Source organism: Vicia villosa, linkage group LG7 (genome assembly GCF_029867415.1).
Source record: "Vicia villosa cultivar HV-30 ecotype Madison, WI linkage group LG7, Vvil1.0, whole genome shotgun sequence".
In the NCBI taxonomy this organism is placed as follows: Eukaryota; Viridiplantae; Streptophyta; class Magnoliopsida; order Fabales; family Fabaceae; genus Vicia; species Vicia villosa.
The window spans coordinates 95,746,150-95,767,236 of record NC_081186.1 but is presented as its reverse complement, the minus strand read 5'-3'; the positions used below and the strand labels follow the sequence as shown (position 1 = coordinate 95,767,236).

Sequence of the window (21,087 nt, the reverse complement as noted above, 5' to 3'; positions counted from 1 at the left end):
AGGGTATATAATAGAAGTATGTTTCAAAAAGCACAGACTTCCTTTGTATCTTAAGAGATCGAAAGCTCAAATTCTAAAGACATTGATAACAATTATGTTGACTAAATGACTCTAAACACAAAAAGGAGTGTAAGAGGGTGAATTGAGTTATTTGAAATTCATGATTAATTAAAAAATAATAATTTTAAAATAATTTATACTAGAGAATAAGAATTATAGAGAAGAAAGATGAGGATGAAGAGAGATACAAATCAAAAATAAAATAATCAACAAAAACTAAAGATAAAAAAGTTTAGAAAGAGTGCACTATAGGTTCATACAAGTTTGACCTAACAACTTATTTGTGTTTCCAAGAGTTTCCCCTCGAGAATTCCACTAAAATTAGACTTGAATAAAACACAATACAATTTTTTCACAAGCTTACCTAAAGAACCTTCACCCAAGATTTTTCCAGGTTTAACTTGCAAGCGTTAAGTTCTTTACAAATACAATTCACAAGAGAATCACACTTGAATAAATAAATTTAATCACAAGACCAATTAAAACACAACTCTCACAAATATATTTTAGTCTTTTAGTTTTGTTATCATTAATCGATTAAGAGCTCCTTTAATTGATTTAGAGGTGTTACAAATGAATTAATCGATTAACTCTAATCTTGTAATCCATTGACCAATATTAAAATCCTTCGTAATTAATTAATCAATTAAGCACATGTATAAAAATACTTTCATTGTGTTTAATCAAAATATTATACAAGTTTTGAAAGATTTTGAGTGTGTAACTGAGTTTGGCTTAATACTTCAAGACTTACTTTTAACCTTTTACAATTTAACAAATCCCTTTAAAATGCTAAGTGCATGATCAAACGAGTTTTCACACTTTCACTTTTTTAAACTTTAAGATCCTCTGCTTGATTCATCAACTTGATTAACACTTCAATTAGATCTTGAATTGTCTACTGATGATGCTTAAGATATCTTCTTGATCATGTTCCATCGGCAGGAGCATTACACGACAGTTGAAATCAAACACCCCGTCACAAAGACACTAAAAAATCATTTGACTTATGGAGATGCATTCTTGAAAACTTCATCATTAATTATTATCATCAAAATCAACTGACAGTTATACTCATAAGAATATATATTCACTTTCTTTTCCTTTTTGATAATGACAACAATTAAGAGAGGCGGTAAACAAAGAAAACAAGAAATAATAATTTGGCGTAATTAAATTCCCCCTCACAAATAATAATTATATACTCTACTTTTCTAAAAAATATACTTCTCCCATTTTGACATGATAAAAAAGACCGAAAAAATAACACAAATACATAAATTATGTAAAACATATAAAGAAATTGAACAAGAAACATTTAGAAGCTTAACCCATGCATAATTGATTTAAGATTCTTAAATCATTCTTAAGATTCAACCTATATTTAATAAAAATATTTCTTTTATTTGATAAATATTTATATAAAATGTACCAACTACTAAAATAGTTTTTTATTAACTTAAAAATAAAAACAAAATTTCAATTCATTTACAAATTTTAAAATTCTACACCCATCCACAAAGTTTGTATATATTCCCGAATTTATCACTCAACTTACAGATCCATTTTAAAACATATTTTTCAAAAATAAATTTTATTAAAAGTCCACCCAACTCATGTATATAAATTACATTACATCAATTTTATATTTATAAGCCGCACATTACGCGGGAGCATACTCTTGTTTAAATTATTTTCAATAAACAACAAAGCATGATTCTATGGAAGTAGTATATGCAAACAAAGTTATCACTTGTCAATAATTATATGTTATATCAAATTTTATAATGAATCAATTAAAAGAAATTTCCATCTGATGTTATAACAAAGTTATCACTTGTTAATAATGATTCAATAATATTTTTTATGATAGGGAAGTCAATGAAGCACAACTGCATAGACTTAGCTCAGAATTTAAAATGGAAATTATGATGTTTGTTGAAGTTGAGACAATACAAAGTTGTTGCACAGCTACGGACAGGGTTTCCATTTCGAATACAGAGCATTAAACTAATGATGTTACTAACATTTTCAATCTTCTTGGTGTCACTGATATTATTCGTATAATACTCCCAAATTAAATGACATCCAAGTTGTTGAATGAATAAATAAACAAAGTGATTGGTATAACAACACCAGATAGTGTTTTTTAATAACATTTCTAAACTAAAATTATTTTAAAATATAAATAATAAATTATTGTAGAGTTTTCTATATTTTAAATAGTATTTCCTATATTCCTTTATTTTGTCAATTTTTAGTATTTTATATCAAAATAACACATAAATTTTATCATTTTGATATTTTTTTATTATATTATTTCATCCATTTTCCTCTTCACAATAAATAGCAAAAGTCATTATATTATGCCATGTTAAATCAAATCAATTTGTAAATGTGCAAGGATATGTATATTTGCATTGATGTGAGTTCGAATCTACAACATTTTATTTTATTACTTTTAAAAAGTGAAATTTTGGTCATTAATTTATCAAATCTCAAGTGGAAAGGCATGCGGAGCATGTAGACTCTCGTTATAATCAACAATAGAAAATTCCAGCCTTCAACACATCAATCATTCGATTCAACACCACATCATATCCAGGCAGTTTCGCAAAAAACCACTGTCTCTCCATCAAATACCCATATCGCATTTTCTTGAAGTTTCAACAATCTTCTTCCTTGAAGTTTCAACCTCATTTTCCAACAGATTTATCATCAGATTAATTAAGCATGATGGCATCCAAGGTCACTTGATCTGTCATTCAACGACAACTTGCTTTTGCCGCTGTTATCTGCTAGAGCTCCACCTCTTCCTCCTCCTTTTGAATCTACACAACAAGACTCTGCTCCTCCAAGAGTCGAACAAGGAACATTTCAGACTATTGTGTTATTCAGATCTACACAACAGCATCACTAAGGAGAACCATTGCACCGACATCCTCCTCTACCTATTCTACATGGATAAAATTTCTCCTAATCCATTAGCTGTTGCAGGTGAATCTCGAAGTACATGGAGCCACATATTTTCTAAATAACATGGACAATTAGATGCACCAACATAATTCATAACTTTTGGCTGAAAGGATTATCATGATCGAAGAGAATCTTTAGTAGATTCCACCAAGAGACAGTACTGTAAGAAAGGCAGGCTCTCGTGGAAATCAGGACAACATGTTAGGGATAGCTCCCACTGACACTACTAAGCCATGAATAGAAGTCATGAAGCCGTCAACTTGCGACCAATACCAAGGACAAAGCGACAGTCATACTCCTCCTGAGGTCTACCTCCCTCATTATTCATCTGCAGTCATCCCTAAAAGAGGGAAAGATATGATGCAGACGTCCCGATTTTAGAGTGAAAGAAGAACCCATTATATGTTTCCATCCTCGAAAGAAGGACCTTGAGGTCTTTTGAAAAGCCTCCAAAACTGCATAGCTAGGCCAAAATCGAGGATTTAGGCGAACATGTAAAAAATGTAGACAATATGCTAGATTACTACCATGCCCAATGAGGGGTGAAGTGCAAGGTTTTCACATTAACCCTGAATGGAGCCGCAATGACATGGTTCAAAACCCTCCCGAATGGGAGCATAGATTTATGGAAGGATCTTTGTGACACGTCCACTGCCTAATTTACTACTCGAAAGCAACAACTCACGATTGTGGTCGTACACAATAGGGTCACTCAGTGAAAAAGGAAACCCTACACGAGTACATTGATTGCTTCACAAAATGGTAGTAGCAGTGGAGAAGGGGCACAAATAACAAGCTGAAATGATGGATGTTTAAGAAGGGATTGAAATTGGACTGCATGTTACGAGAAAAGTTGTGGCTGGAGGGAGCCTAAAATTTGAGGGATTTGTTGAATAGGGTTTAACTCTATATCGATTTCGAAGAGAAGATCCTGACTGAAGAGGGAGATAAAGTCTGGAGAACATGGAACTCCATACATGACCAGGAACTAGAAAGAGATAACAACTATCATAGAGAAGACGGGGGTCGCGGATCCAGATCTAGGTTCAATGCCTACACTCCCCTGAACACTTTGAGGGAGAAAAATATTGAAGGAGTTAGCTAACACTGAGTTCAAAAATTTTACGATCAAGCATTTATACTTGGTAAGAGAATCATCTAGGACATACAATTCAAAATAATAACGTTTACACAAGAGTTACGACCACTACACAAATGAATGCATCCATCAAAAGGATGTGATATAAGATCTGATCAAGAAGGTACAACTTACTGACTTCATTATGGATGGTGTCCAGAAGGGAATCCGTGACAATAAGAGAAGGTGTAGGAGCCGAAAATATTTCCCAAACAAGAAACACTCCTTGTGTAGAGAAAAGTTATCCCTAAGAAAGATATTAAAGTTGTCATTAGGTTAAAAAGAGGAAAAGATAACAACAGTAAGGAAGAGGAAGACTGGAACAGAAAATGCTAGTAGAGTGCATCTATTAATAATGGTCATTTAAGGGCAAAGAACCCCTCTAAGGGTGATAAAGAGGAAAATCGTCGAGTTAATTTCCTTGAGCAGGAAAGAGAGGTAGGCTTTGACAAGGAAAATAGAAATACATATCCTTGGATTCTGAGATAGTGAAAAGGCAGGAGAGATCCCAAACTAGATATATCCTCTAATCATAATGACTACCATAACAAAATTTGACGTCTCTAAGATCCTCACTAACGAGGGAAGATTTTGTCACATCATGTACGCAGAGCTCTTTGAAAAGTCAGGGAGAATCATTTCCCAATCATCAGATGGTTCCACCTCCGTGAAGGCAGAGTTCAAACCCCCTTCAATAGCAAAGATAGAGGTTGTATTCAATGTCTCTTGATCCACCCACACCGACGAGTTATCCCATATCACCTTACTAAATTTCGGTTGAAGGCCCTTCATTATAAAATTTGTGCCATCACATAAAAAGGAATAAATGCAAACATCTTCCAAGACATACTTAAAGGAATAAATGCCACATTAATAGGTGCGAGCTGCACCAACAACGACCGAGATCTCATCGTAAAATATTCAAAAGAATTCGAGTATCCTAGGACAAATGGAACTCCATTACTGTCAAATATTGGGACACGCGTTAGAAAATCCCTATAAAACCTCGATAATAAAGATAGAGACATTTAATGCACCTGATCCCAATACTAAAGAAGTCCCATCAAGACCCTTCACTTACTTATGTTAAACAACCGACCTAAAGATATATCGTGCAAGCCCTCGTTCTACATAATAGAAGAAAGGCTTGGGAGGAAAATATTACATATCGTTCGCAAAGCCCATAGAAAAATACCCAAGATCGAATCCCTAGTGGAAAGACACATAGTGTATGTAAACTCTCATTATAACCAGCAGCAGACAATTCTGCCCTTCAGCACCTCAATCATCGTCTGACACAATTTGACAGTTGTTCGCACAAGACACATATCATATGTAAGCATTTTCAACCACTCTTATTATATAAGGGTAAAATGCGCCATTTTAGGTATTTAAATCCATTATCACTCACACTTTATTTCTAATTTCTCTTATTGACTTAGGTGTGAAATGCTAACCTTGCAAGTCATCCCCCTCTCCACCTCAACAAAAAACATATTCACTATAGTCAGATACGACTTCGCTACCTCCCATTTCTTTTCTAGTTCCTAACTAGCCATGACAACAAAACCCGTACCCGTGAGTACCCACCTAAACCCGGTCCAAAGTTGACGGGGAAAATCCGCTTTGACTGGGTTTGAGTTTGAGTTTGGATTTTCCTTGATTACAAATATGGAGACGAGTCGGTTAATGAGGACACTAGTATTCACCCCGAATCCGCCCCGTTTATTTCATTATGTACATTATTATTTATTTTTGATAATTTAGAATATTAATTAAGTGGCCAAAACTTTGATAATTTGATTTATATTTTTTTGAGATTGTTTTATTTTATTATTTATAATGTAATTTAATTTTGGAAAAAATAAATATTTCTATTTAAAAAATTGATTTTATTAAATGGATGGTGGCGAGTGGAGATACTCAAACTCATTTAAGACAGTTTGAGTTATAATTCTCCATCCCCGTTTGAATTTGGAGCGGAGAACGACGAGTGTTTGAGAGATAAAAACCGTCTCCGAGTCGCCTGTTGTCATGCATATTCCTAACCAAATAGAAATAATGATATGAAGTTGAAATAGACATTCTAGGTAATGTATGCTACATTAGCTTAGCTTAAAATATTCATTACATTTTATTAAAAATACGAAATATCAAATTCTTAAATGAAATAAAATTAGGAGACAAAGTACAATTAAGCCTAGTAGTGATAATGGGGAGCAACATTCATTGACATTTTTTACTCGAATAAGTGACATATAATAAACTCATATTGTAGACTCCACATTCTCCTCGAAAGAGTCAAACGTATCCCAACATGCATGTCTGTTCTTATCATAATTGAGCACAAAAAAATAAACAGTCTATTATATATACATAATCATAGTATACTTGAAAGGCCAGATATAGAATCCAAGAAATCTAGCTTTTTTTGCTTATTTGAATTCCTTTGTTTTTCTGCTTCTTCCTTATCTTCAGGAGCCACTTTGATTTGCACTCTTTCTTATTGATCAAATATGAAACTAATAAATGGTTTACTATTGTTCTTTCTGTTTGTGGAGTGTGTTTTTTTCAAAGTGGATTCAAAGTGTGTGAAAGGGTGTGATATAGCTTTAGCTTCCTACTATGTCATGCCATTAGTTGACCTCCCAACAATAACAAACTATATGCAATCAAAGATTGTTACAAACTCTTCTGATGTTTTAAATAGTTACAACAAAGTCTTAGTAACCAATCATGGTAACATTTTTTCCTATTCTAGAATCAACATTCCATTCCCATGTGAATGTATTGGTGGGGAATTTTTAGGACATGTGTTTGAGTACACAACAAAGAAAGGAGATACTTATGATTTGATTGCAAATGATTATTATGTAAGTTTGACTAGTGTTGCGCTTTTGAAAAAGTTTAATAGCTATGATCCGAATCATATACCTGCTAAGGCTACGGTTAATGTTACTGTGAATTGTTCTTGTGGGAATAGCCAGATTTCAAAAGATTATGGCTTGTTTGTTACTTATCCGTTAAGGTCTACGGATAGTCTTGAGAAGATTGCGAACGAGGCTAAACTTGATGAAGGGTTGATACAGAATTTCAATCCTGATGTTAATTTCAGTAGAGGAAGTGGGATAGTGTTCTTTCCAGGAAGAGGTATGTATGTGCTTTTTATCGTCTTTTCTGATAAACTGTAATGAGTTTGCTTAAAGTTTTGTTTGTTTATTCATTTTCAACTTTGCAGATAAAAATGGAGATTATGTTCCTTTGTATCCTAGGTAGGTAACTTTTTGATTATCTCACTTCTTATGTTGAGTGCTTAATAGAAAAAAGTAAATTTGTTTCTGACTTTTATTTTTTTCTCCCTCTTGCAGAACAGGTTTTGCTAAGGGTGCAGCTGTTGGTATATCGGTAGCGGCAGTATTTGTGTTTCTGTTATTTGCTATCTGTATATATGTCAAATACTTCCAGAAAAAGGAAGAAGAGGAAACTATACTGCCTCAAATTTCTAAGGCTCTTTCAACTCAAGATGGTAATGATAATATTTGTTTGAAAATAACTTATGATAGGGTTAAAACTTATTTATTTATTTCGATAAGCTTTCGGTGATAGCTTATGAAAATAATTTTATGTTCTTGGTGAAGCCTCAGGTAGTGGAGAATATGAAACATCAGGATCCAGTGGGTATGGTACTGGTAGTGCGGCTGGGCTTACAGGAATTATGGTGGCAAAGTCAACCGAGTTTTCATATCAAGAATTAGCGAAAGCTACGAATAACTTTAGTTTGGATAATAAAATTGGTCAAGGTGGATTTGGAGCTGTCTATTATGCCGAACTCAGAGGCGAGGTAAAGAGCTGTTGTGACTCGATCTTTATTTATTGTTAGTGTTCGATATCTGCAGCAACGTGATGTAACGTAGTTTTTATCCTTTCATACAATTTATTATATGCAGAAAACAGCAATTAAGAAGATGAATGTACAAGCATCAACAGAATTTCTTTGTGAGTTGAAGGTCTTAACACATGTTCATCATTTGAATCTGGTATAACATCCTTCAAACTACTTAGTTCAATGTTTTTCAATGTTAAAATCTTTGTTAAGCTTTTTGCATAAACAGGTCAAAATATGTTATGAACCATGTTCTGAACTTACCTTTATTTTATGAACGACATAGGTGAGGTTGATTGGGTATTGCGTCGAGGGATCACTTTTCCTTGTATATGAACATATTGACAATGGAAACTTGGGTCAATATTTACATGGTTTAGGTAAGATCAGAAGAAAAATTGCTAGCATTTTCTGTGATTTAACAATATTGTCAAGAAGATACTAATGGTGGTGACAGGATTCCAGGTAAAGAGCCATTACCATGGTCTAGTAGAGTCCAAATTGCTTTAGATTCAGCAAGAGGCCTTGAATACATTCATGAACATACTGTGCCTGTTTATATCCATCGCGATGTAAAATCCGCAAACATATTGATAGACAAAAACTTGCGCGGAAAGGTTGCCTTATAATCCATCTTAATGATCTTCTTTCCAAATTTTCATTTCTTCTTTGAGATAAATTAAACTATTCATGGTTTTAAATTCAGGTCGCAGATTTCGGCTTGACCAAACTTATTGAAGTTGGAAACTCCACACTTCACACTCGTCTTGTTGGAACTTTTGGATACATGCCACCAGAGTATGATTTACTTTTGCTTATATTATATTTCGAGTGCACAGTTTTTGCATGATTAATCAGTAAAGTTGAATTCTCTTGGTTTACTAATTAGCTGAATTGTTTTGCAGATATGCTCAATATGGTGACGTTTCTCCGAAAATAGATGTATATGCTTTTGGAGTTGTTCTTTATGAACTAATATCAGCAAAGAATGCTGTTCTGAAGACAGGTGAAGAATCAGTTGCGGAATCAAAGGGTCTTGTATCCTTGGTAGATTCTCATTTATCCGACTAAATCATTTTTACTTAGAAAACACTCAATTCATATACTTTTTCATTATCAAATTTTAATTAGTACCTTAGCTACTATGAATTTACCATTGACTTGTTTTTATTGCAGTTTGAAAAAGCACTTAATCAAATTGATCCTTCAGAAGCTCTTCGCAAATTGGTGGATCCAAGGCTTAAAGAAAACTATCCAATTGATTCTGTTTTAAAGGTTGGAATCATTTCTCTTAAAAACTTTTTTGAAAGTTACTAGACTCAAATTTTGGAACAAGAATTTCTTAAGATGTGGTGAATGTTTGAATTGCAGATGGCTGAACTTGGAAGAGCATGTACAAGAGACAATCCACTACTACGCCCAAGCATGAGATCTTTAGTTGTTTCTCTAGTGACACTTTCATCATCATTTGAAGATTGTGATGACGATAATTCCTATGAAAATCAAACTCTCATAAATCTATTGTCAGTGAGATGAAGGTTTATTAGTCCTGAACTCCTGATTGAATCATGTTTGTTAAAACTTTTAGAAGCATACAACAAAGTGTTTGTTTTTAAGTTTACTTCTCAAAATAGTTAAAAAGTCCTAGATCTCAAAATGACTTCCTTCCTGTAATTATTTTTAGTGAAGTTATAACACCGAAAAATTGTAATTGTCTATTAGCTGAAAAGTTGTTTCTTTGCTTTCCGCCTTTCGTTTTAAAACCATCTTAGCTTTCAAGTTTGATGCTTCCGAGTTCAGATTGGTTTACCTATGCAATGCAATCAATAATATATTAAATTAGATGCCTGGTGACAGACTTTGATATTCTTTTCTTCATACAAATCACAAGAAATGGGTTACTGCAACAACAAGTTTGCAAGTAAGGTATTGATGATATAAGAAAATGTACAATTAAAATATATTTCTTTACATAAAGTTATTTAATTTGAATACAAAGAAGATTCCATTTACACATTGATAGTCTTACACCTTATGATGTCAATATTTTATTTTTGCTTTCAAATGAACATAACATAAGATTCTAAATATATACATATTAGCCTAGCTAGTATATATATCTATGATGAGTGATTAATTTACATAACATTAGCCATATACATGGAATTAGAGATGAATTGGATTGATCAAATCAACGACGAGATAAATAGCAATGCTCCTTCAATATCTAATGAGATGGAACAATGGAAGAAGCATTCAATTTACAAAATACCCTCAATAGTAACCAATCTAAACAAAAAAGCCTACAAACCACAAGCAATTTCATTTGGTCCTTATCATTATGGAGAGGAACATTTAAAAGCTATGGAAGAACACAAGCATAGAGCACTTGTTCATTTCTTAAAGAGATGTGGAAAGCCCATTGAGTTGGTATTCCAAGAAATGGAGCAAGTGGTTCAAGAGTTGAGAGACTCGTACAAGCCACTTGATCCAATTTGGATATCAGATACACCAAAGTTTGTTCAAATGATGATTCTTGATGGTTGTTTTATTTTGGAGATTTTGAAAACTAATGATTGTGCTCTTGATGATTATGCTGAGAATGATCCTGTTTTTGGTGAACATGGGAAGTTTCATGCTTTGCCATATATCAAGCGTGACATGCTTATGCTTGAGAATCAGATTCCTATGATGGTTCTACATACATTGGCTAAACTTGAAACAAAAACGGAGCAGGTAACTAGTTATCGATTTTCAATATACCTATTTTGGTTTTTTCTTCTTATTTTGCCTGATTTTTATTCGGTCGAAAATATGAAACATTACAGGAGGATGATCATGAGTTATTAAACGAGAAAATCGTGAAACTATTAAACCCTAGCACACCGTTAATCCAAAGCTTAGGAAAATGCATGCACATATTAGACGTATACAGAAAAAGCCTAATTCAACAAGGACCAAGCCACCCAACACGCATGCCAAAAGCAGCAAAAAGAAACTGGCTAACTTTAGAAGCAGGAGAAGAGATTATTCGATCAGCAGTAGAGCTTCACGAGGCAGGAATCCGCTTCAAGAAAAGCAAAACATGGAGTCTCAAAGACGTTTCTTTTGATCGAGGTGTTCTTAGGCTTCCAATTTTGGTTGTAGATGACACAACCGAATACATGCTTCTTAATCTCATTGCCTTCGAGCGTCTGCATGTTGGAGCAGATAATGAGGTAACATCATTTATATTCTTTATGGATACCATTGTTGACAATGCCATGGATGTTGCACTCCTGAATCGGAATGGGATCATAATCAATGCTCTTGGAAGTGATAAAGTTGTTTCGAAATTGTTTAACTCGTTGTCGAAGGATATAACAGTGGATCGACATGGAGTGCTTGATGTGGTGAGGATGAGTATGAGTGACTATTGCAGGAAACCATGGAAAAGATGGCGCGCTAATCTTATTCAAACTTATTTTAGAAATCCTTGGGCTATTGTTTCTCTTGTTGCTGCTTTTTTCCTTTTTGCTCTTACTATTGTTCAAACTGTATATTCAGTTCGTCAATTTTATCAAAGTCCAAGTCCAAGTCCGAGCCAAGCCAAGTCACCTATTTTACCAGTTACTCCAAAGCCTCACCATCTTCTATAATAATCACTTTACCTAGTTACTTGTTTTCTCTTTTGGTTTATATATTTGTGTAATTTGTTTTCATGAATTTGTCCCTTGATTTATTAATTTGATTTGTTTTGTTTTATTCGTCAGAATATTTTGTACTCTTATGCTTAATAGTGATAGAAGAACATTCTTTGACATTTTCAGTATATGAATGAATTTATTAATAACATGTCAACTCTTACTCCAACCAACCATTACTATGTTCCCTCCACATTCTCTAATCAAACATACATTCATAACATCTAAAAGGTATGCATATCAATTTACATTCACAAACCAAACTCTTTCTTCGCTTCTTATTGACCAAATGAAACTAAAATCTTGCTTACTATTGTTTCTTTTTGTGGAGTGTGTTTTTTACAAAGTGGAATCCAAATGTGTGAAAGGGTGTGATATAGCTTTAGCTTCCTACTATGTCATGCCTGCATTTAAACTCCAAAATATAACAAACTTTATGCAATCAAAAATTGTGTCAGAGTTCAATTCTTCTGATGTTTTAATCAGATACAATAGACACGTAGTATCCAATCGCGCTAATATCTTTTCCTATTTTAGAGTCAACGTTCCATTCCCATGTGACTGTATTGGAGGTGAATTTTTGGGACATGTGTTTGAATACACATCAAATGAAAGAGATACTTATGATTTGATTGCAAATTATTATTATGCAAGTTTGACTTCAGTTGAACTTTTGCAAAAGTTCAACAGCTATGATCCAAATCATATACCTATTAAGGCTAAGGTTAATGTTACTGTCAACTGTTCTTGTGGGAACAGCCAGATTTCAAAAGATTATGGGTTGTTTATTACTTATCCGTTAAGGTCTACCGATACTCTTGAGAAGATTGCAAACGAGACTGAACTTGATGAAGGGTTGATACAGAATTTCAATCCTGATGTCAATTTCAGCAAAGGGAGTGGGATTGTGTTCATTCCAGGAATAGGTATGAATTTTTTTACTTTTCTTCGATTACCTTTTGATCTTCTTCTCAACTACGGTTGATACAAATGGTTGGATCCTCCGCTGACACATGTTGTTACTTTTGACTTTTCAGATCAAAATGGAGATTATGTTCCTTTGTATCCTAGGTTGGTAACTTTGAATGTCTTAATCTTCATGAGCGGTATAGAAGTAAATATTGCTTCATGTAATTTTCTAATTACCATTTTTCTTTCTTGCAGAACAGGTTTGGCTTTTTGGGTTGTTATGATGATGATTTTTTTTTAGCTTGATGCATGCTCACAAAAAAATATCAGAATGTAAACAAGGTCAATGCCTCTTTTGGTCTTAAATTTGGTTCTATATAAGCAGGCCTTGCTAAGGGTGCAACTGTTGGCATATCTATAGCAGGAATATTTGGGCTTTTATTACTTGTTATCTGTATCTATGTCAAATACTTCCAAAAGAAGGGAGAAAAGAAAGCGATACAGAAAGAAACTTCTTTGGCTCTTTCAACTCGAAAGGGTAATGGTATATCTTTTTGTATTCATATTTAACCTGTATCACTATTTGAAAGAACTTATGAAAATAATTTATCGTGAATTGTTTATTTATATCAAGAAATTTCTAGTATAGCTTATGAAAACAACTTAATCATATACTTGCTGATAGTTGTTTCTATATCCAGTGATGTCTCAGGATATGAAACTTCGGGATCTATTGGGCATGCTACTAGCCTTACCGGAGTTATGATGGAAAAGTCAACAGAGTTTTCATATGAAGAACTAGCAAAGGCTACAAATAACTTCAGCTTGGATAGTAAAATTGGTCAAGGTGCATTCGGAACTGTCTATTATGCGGAACTTAGAGGCAAGGTTTGTAATCATAGAATTATTTGCATTGAACATTTGAAAGAAATGTTTAGATAGTAAAATGAATATTTGTTCTTGTTTGTAACAATCCATGAGTATATTATAGCTTATTTGTTCTCTTAGTTAGTAACCTGTCTTCAATTACACAGAAAACTGCAATAAAAAAGATGAAGATCCAAGCAACAAGAGAATTTCTTGCTGAACTCAAAGTCTTAACAAGTGTTTATCACTGGAACCTGGTATATTTATGTGTGCGTGTATGTGTTTGAACATATTGACCCGGTATCAAAGATTTTCGTATCTACTAAATTATAAAGTTTAACTTTGTAACCTATATCTATCTACTGTATGTCCATATAGGTACAGTTGATTGGATACTGTGTGGAGGGATTTCTATTTCTTGTATATGAATACATGGACAATGGAAACTTAAGCCAACATCTACATGATTCAGGTGATAACATTAAGAGTATCTATTTTCAATGATGTTTCATTAATGTAACTTGAGCATAAAAAGATCAAGTCAAACTAATTTTTAGAGAGAGAACCGATTCCGTGGACTACGAGGATACAAATTGCTCTAGATGTGGCGAGAGGCCTCGAGTATATTCATGATCATTCAGTTCCTGTATATATCCATCGCGACATAAAATCAGATAATATTTTACTAAATGAAAACTTCACTGGGAAGGTATGGTACTTTTGGGAAAGCTTTTTAATTCTTACTATTTTCCTTGTGGGAGATCATATAGATAATATTCTTATTACAGATTGCAGATTTTGGATTAACCAAACTTACTGATGTTGCAAGTTCAACAGATAACACTATTCATGTGGCAGGCACATTTGGTTACATGCCGCCCGAGTACGACTTATTCAGCTTTTCTTTTTATGTGATTTTGCGATAGAATTTGAAGTTTTGAGATCGGTGTTAGTGCACTGAGTTTAATTTTACCATTCACTTTTGTGTAGAAATGCATACGGACGTATTTCTCGCAAAATAGATGTATATGCTTTTGGAGTTGTTCTTTATCAACTAATTTCTGCCAAAGCAGCTGTGATCAAGATCGATAAACATAGTACCGAGTTCACTAGTCTTGAGATTAAGACTAATGAATCTATTGATGAATACAAGAGCCTTGTAGCTTTGGTAATTGAATTTTATTTCTCAATTAATAACCTTATTTATAGTTATACAAAGCTAGTTACTTATGATGATATGTATGTTAGTTTGATGAAGTTATTGATCAAGAAGGAGATTCCATAGAAAGTCTAAGAAATTTGGTGGATCCAAGGCTAGGAGATAACTATTCAATTGATTCCATTAACAAGGTATCATTTATTCATGAATCATAAACAATATTTTTTTTCTAATTTAAGCATCATACAAACTTTGCCTGTTTTTCCACTGGCAGATGGCACAGCTTGCCAAGGATTGCACAAATCGAGATCCAAAAGGGCGTCCAAGAATGAGAGCTGTTGTGGTATCTCTAATGAAACTAAATTCTACTATTGATGATGGAAATATGACAGGTAGTGAAGCACTGAGTCTCACTATGGAGCATGATGAGTTACATTAAAATTCCATTGAGAAACTTAATACTATTCTATTTTGTACTGGCTGTAAAGCTTACTATACGAGAAGAAGAACAGAAAAATACAAAATGTGGATAATAAGTATTTTGAAATTTGGATACGTTATTTGTTTTGAATTAATCTGTCACAGCTTGAACCATATCACCATAAAACCGGCATGAAAATTTGAAACACTTGGAACAAACAATGAAGGTGGAAAGCAGAAAAAAAGAGAGCCATAAAAAAAGTAAAACTACAATAGACAAGAAGGGTGTGAGATAGGCAACTTACCATTAGCTCTTTCTCGAGTACTATTCAACAACGGCATTTAAGTGGCTCGTGAAAAACACATGTTACAATGAATGTGATTTTGGGACTCCTCGATTCTAAGAACAACTCCACACCCTTCATGCTGGCAAGTAACGTTGTGCCTGCTACATTAAGCTTATATGAAAAGTAAAACCACAATGCCACCAGTTCAATTTTTCTTTTTTCTAAAATGTCCCTTTTTCATGTTTTGGTTCGTCCAAGACCGACGAGTGACGACTAGGTGAACTTTTTTCTTGCCAGCTGGAGTTTGACCGGCCCTGTATTAGGTTTTTTTTCTCTTTGTTTTTTTTTACTTTAAAAAAATAAATAATATTTTTATTATAAATAATATTAATTATTTATTTAAATATTAAGTGAATTTAATATAATATTAAAATATTATTTTAATTAAATAAATAATTAACAAGTTTTATAATAAACTAATAAAAAAGATATTTTATTAATTAAATTAATTTAATATAATAAGGTCGGTGCTTCAATGGCCGACTCGGTAAAACCAGTATACTAAAAAAGCATAGGTTAGACGAGCGCATGAAGAAGAATAAGAAGGCTCGGCCAATGGATGGTCGAACGCATATTATTAATTTGTTATTTCCTATAAATAAGAATGTTTTGCTCATTTGTACTCACATCAGTTACAATTATAGTCTCATTTTAACTCTTGAAGATGGCTCAAGACACCTTTTCAACTTTCCTAGTTATGAAGAGGTGTAACATTGTTTTTTTCGACAAGAAATCCTCCGTTGATGATCAAACTCTGAAACACGCATACATTTGAGCATCTTCAGAGGCACTTGATCTGTTGGCTAGACGGAAACATTCTTGACAGTGAAAAGATAAGGAGAATTGACGGGCAAGTTACGGTGTTAGGCCCAAATGAAGTAACGTTTTCATGGAGACCCGTGAAAAATGACGCTTGTGTCCTTATGATGATGCTAGGACCTAATGATATTGTGTTGATGATTGTAATCTCTTAGTTATGTTTTATTTGTTTTCTGTGATGTTGTTTTATTTGTGGCTATCTTTATTTCGCTTGTCTCGAATGTTGTTTTAGTTTTGGTTATGTTTTATGTTGTTTTTTGTGTTGTTATTAATAATTCGAAAGAAAGCTGGATTAAAAAGACATTATATTACATTAATATAGTCAGTTGAAGTAAATATTATGGCCAATTAGACGGGTCAGCTACATTTGGACATTTACTCCGAATATGGCCTACTTCACGACAGATCCCTCACATTCTCTTTTTCTTTTCCACGTCGTCCTGTTTGGTTCTAATTCGGATACTATTTGGGCGACCTCTTTTCTTTCTACGTATAGTCTCGTCATGACAAAGAGTAACTCCTCTATATTGCGGTCAGTTTTCCTGATGCGGGATTACAAGGAAACTTTCCAGATGTGAATCTTGAACACATCTGGAATGTGAATGGTGTAGTCTTGGCGTATACTTTCACATATTGTAATAACATGGGAACAGGGCAGATGAAACGCTTGAAATTTTCCAGAATCACAAGTTCGTTTCCTCATATCAACGCTGAAAGTACTAGTTGGTCGACCATCATTTTGGTTTATTCTTTCGGCCACCATAAAATAAAATTTCTCCCGGTCGAACTGCATTACATTATTATTGCTTGCTTTATTGACTTCTTTAGCTATCCCCTTGATACAATTGTTTGTAAAAAATTAACATGATGCCAAGCTCTTTTTCCAGTCATGGTCGCGCTTACCAAATAACGCTCCCATTCGAAAATATGTAGACTGTACCAAAAAAGTTATTGGAAGGTTTCGGGTTGTCTTTAGCACATGGTTCATTTCTTCGGCAAAGTTTGTCGTCATGTGTCCCCAGCGCTGTCCTTTGTCAAACGCCCTTGTCCATTTCTCTTGGGGAATATTTTCAATCCACTCCAAAGCATCTCTATTTGCTCGTCGAATTTTTCCATTATAGTAGTTATACGTCGACTCCGTCAATGCATATCCTATTATAAAGTACATATGTACAACAACCTTTGAGGACACACATATGTTGATCGGCCTCCGTATAGATGAGAGGGTTGTCCGAGATGCTTCAGAAGGAGGTGATAGTGCGCATATGAATGCTTTAGGCCACAAAATAGGGTGAAGTCATCGGTAAGATTGGCATGGCTCAACGAAATGTTAAACCGTGAACCGGAGGCTAGAGTGGTTTGGTAAGGTCTTCGGACCATTGTTGCAATTGACCCGATAAAAATAAGTGTGACCCGGCAGGTTCATCAGTCAGACCATTGAATCAGTGAGTTTCTTGATCCAGATGATTGATTTTTTTTTATATTTATTACTTTTTTTTAACTTAATTATAGTTTTATCCCTATTTTCATTTTCTTAAATTTTGGTGCCTCTATTTTTAAAATCCGTTTTTATTAATATTTATAATTATATAAATTATTTATAATAACTAAATAATATTAAAATTATAAAAATGAAAATTGTTAAATTTTAAGGATCAATTACCTTTCAAAATTATTAGGACGGTAGTTTTACCAACTCTACTATAAATCTTTAAACTTATTTATTATTAATCATTAATAATATAATAAATTTAAAATATTTAAAAAATAATTATACGATATAATAATACTTTAAACTAACAAAAGTTTTTAAAAAATAAGTTATAAAAGAAAAATAAAACTATATTTTTACATTATTAGAATTCATGCAATCCGGCCGGTGATTCACTGGTCCGACCATTAACCCAGAGACCAAAGAGATTGACTGGGTCAATGACTAGTCCGGGTTTTAAAACACTGTTCAAAATAATTGTAATTCTTACTTTTCAATATAGAAATAGTTATTATTTGGCTAAATATCATTTTTGGTCCCTTAAGTATACCTCGGGGTCCATTTTGGTCCCTCAATTATAAAAAGTTCCAAACCGATACTCTAATTGTTCAAAAAGGTACACGTTGGTCCTTTCTGTCCAAACCGGTAGTCAAAGTCAATGGTTTTACCCAGTTGACAGGAACGTGTTATTTTTGTTTAATTAAATTATGACATGGAATATTGAGTGTTGTTAACCTGGGATATAACTTCAAAACATATTAGGGATTGAAAATTAGTAACACAGAAATAGGAAAAGGGGATAGAAAGAAACCCTAGAACAACGCAACAGCCATTTGTTACCCTAGGATTTCGACTTACTAAATAAATGGGCAACTAAGGCCCAAAATTGGCAATTGGGCCTCAATTTGGTGAGAAGGCCCTAAATTGGTAATTGGGCCTCAATTGAATAATTATATTGCCATTTGGGTCGAAGTGGTTCGACCAAATAACGCTTAGTAGTCGAAGTTGTTCGACTAGAAAGATGATCAGAGGCTCCAGCGTTCGACCAAACCAAAAGGATGCGAAGACTTACGGATTTTTGGCTGCAGAGACTGAAGTGGAGGTCGAGAGGCAGTAGAAGTTAAGAGGCAGTTCCAGGCAGTTTTTCTGGCAGTTCTCACAGGACGCGTGGAAGTCTCACAATTGAAGATCTTGCATGTCGAAGACACGTGTTGACTGATAGCCAGTCGACCGTTAGTAGTAGTTATTTTATTTTTCTATTTAAGCAAGTTTTATAGGAATAGTTAGGGGTCCGCATTTTCTACATAAACACAAGTAAAACTCAAATCTCTGCGCAATGAGTAACGAGTGCAACCTTGGAATGTACGTATGCGTACCAGTTTAATTAAATGCAATCATTTTACATTACATTTTATCTTTCAGTGCACATTTACTGCCTTCTTTTTTATTGCTTTGATTTACTTTAAAGCCTTTAATTTCAGTGTTTACTTTTACGTTAAAGTCACTATTTTACATTTAATACAAATCAGATACACATAACATAACAAAATAAAGCAATCAGTCCTGGAGTATTCTAGTTGACTCCGCAAAGTAACCTTTAAAAAGGAAACTAGCGCTTGTTTACCATTTTTCTGGGTAAACACCATTGTAGAACGAAGACGAAGCCAAGCTGGAATTTTTCTTGGAAAGAAGACGAAGTCAAGTTGAAACAAAGACAACATTGTTGTTCAGGTAAGTGATATGTCCGCGTTCATGAAGTTATTGTATTTTGATAGTTAGGGTTTAATAAAATTCGTTTGTATGAAATACATTTCATCTTCTTCGATTCTATTTAGGATTTAGTTTGAAATGGATGAATTTCTAAACATTACAATCCATCATAGTGGCGCGTTCATTGATGAGGAACTCAGTGTGTATGAAGGGGGTGACGTTGCCAATTTGAGAGTAGATACTGATAAGGGGAGCTTCTTTGAGTTGTTTGATGCTATTAATGAATTAGTTTACCAGGCCAATAGGCCATAGACAAGATATACTATAGTGATCCTATGGATGGTACGAATTTGTTGGTTGATGATAAATGTGCACTAGAGCTTCTTTTAGCACATTTCTGATTATTGTATGTATTGTTAGGATGTCTGATGAGCATATCTTTGAGGTGAGACATCTTGAAAATTTTGCAGAAAAGTTTACAGTCAACTTGAAGGATAAAGTTTGTTCCTGCAGAAGATGGGAGGTGAAAGTCCTTCCTTGTGTGCATTCACTTTCAGCCATGAAGATTACGAACCATAAGCTTGATGACTACATACCTGATTATTATAGGAAGTCAAGATACGTTGAAGTCTACAAACATGTTATTTTTCCTATTAATGGCTCTAATATTTGGGTAAAAACATAGTATCTTGATGTTCAGCCCCCAAAATATAGGAAAATGCCTGGAAGGCCCAAAAAGAGAAGGAATTTAGAGTAAGGTGAGATTGATGGGTATGATAAAAAAATGAGAAGGACTAGATTTATTGTTTCATGCAGCATGTTGATCACCACCTTCACCTCCTTCACCTCCTTCACCTCTTTCACCTCCTTCTTTGAAGAACCCTTTCTTCCCTTAGCGCCCTCTTTAGAAGACGCAGTCCTGCGTGCTTGTTGGTTGCCTGACATGTTCCTGTAAACAGTTGAAATCGATTAATATGCGAGACAAAATAAAAAACAAAAAAATTTGTACTTCTGATACAATTCGGAAGTTCATTTCCGAAAACTGGGAGGGAGGTGTTTTCGGAAATGAACTTCCGAAACACCCCTGCGATGGACTTTTCTGCAACTTCCATGGCAGACCCCTAAACCAAACTTCAAATCAAATCAAAATGCTTCTAAACAACCTAAATACTACTAACAACCTAACCATATATCATTTATGCAATTAAAACCCTAAATAACATGCATTTGAATAATAGATCTAAAAATTTCAAAACTTACAAAGTGTTAGGATTGAGGGCTTTTGAATGTTGTTTAGCAGTGTGATTGGAGCCTTGATGCAGCTTTGGAATTTTGTTTGCACAAATTTTCGCTTTTGCCACTTTTTGTTTTGATTTAGGGTAAATGATTGGGGGAGGGGGAGTGTTTTGATAAATCTGCAGAAATCGCAGTATTTCGGAAGTGAACTTCCGAAACCCCTGCTTCGGAAATGAACTTCCGAAATAAGTCAATTTTTTCAAGAAAAAAGCGCTTCGGAAGTTCATTTCCGAAGCAGGGGTATTTTGGTATTTTCGCTGGGGGTGACCCCCATAGCCATAGGGAGGTGGCCAAAGAAATTTTCAATATTTAATGTGCATCTGGTATT

At 33.9% G+C, this 21,087-nt stretch overlaps 3 protein-coding genes across 3 annotated transcripts; all 3 read left to right on the top strand.

The window, feature by feature from the left end:
- Positions 1-6,503: 6,503 nt before the first annotated feature.
- LOC131617886 (lysM domain receptor-like kinase 3) lies at positions 6,504-9,772 on the top strand. Its single transcript, XM_058889156.1, has 11 exons — positions 6,504-7,324; positions 7,413-7,446; positions 7,543-7,700; positions 7,813-8,015; positions 8,122-8,211; positions 8,344-8,437; positions 8,523-8,674; positions 8,764-8,855; positions 8,963-9,104; positions 9,234-9,332; positions 9,429-9,772. Exons 1-11 carry the CDS (start codon positions 6,691-6,693, stop codon positions 9,591-9,593), a joined length of 1,863 nt encoding a protein of 620 aa, XP_058745139.1. The 5' UTR covers positions 6,504-6,690; the 3' UTR covers positions 9,594-9,772.
- A 445-nt stretch (positions 9,773-10,217) lies between these two features.
- On the top strand, positions 10,218-11,699 carry LOC131616001 (UPF0481 protein At3g47200-like). Its single transcript, XM_058887207.1, has 2 exons — positions 10,218-10,793; positions 10,886-11,699. Exons 1-2 carry the CDS (start codon positions 10,218-10,220, stop codon positions 11,693-11,695), a joined length of 1,386 nt encoding a protein of 461 aa, XP_058743190.1. The 3' UTR covers positions 11,696-11,699.
- A 174-nt stretch (positions 11,700-11,873) lies between these two features.
- Positions 11,874-15,574, top strand: LOC131616003 (lysM domain receptor-like kinase 3). The gene is made up of 12 exons (XM_058887209.1): positions 11,874-12,666; positions 12,778-12,811; positions 12,905-12,909; positions 13,032-13,193; positions 13,335-13,537; positions 13,684-13,773; positions 13,895-13,988; positions 14,074-14,225; positions 14,305-14,399; positions 14,507-14,684; positions 14,765-14,866; positions 14,950-15,574. The coding sequence occupies exons 1-12, from the start codon at positions 11,874-11,876 to the stop codon at positions 15,112-15,114; spliced, it is 2,073 nt and encodes a 690-aa protein (XP_058743192.1). The 3' UTR covers positions 15,115-15,574.
- The last annotated feature ends 5,513 nt before the right edge of the window (positions 15,575-21,087 follow it).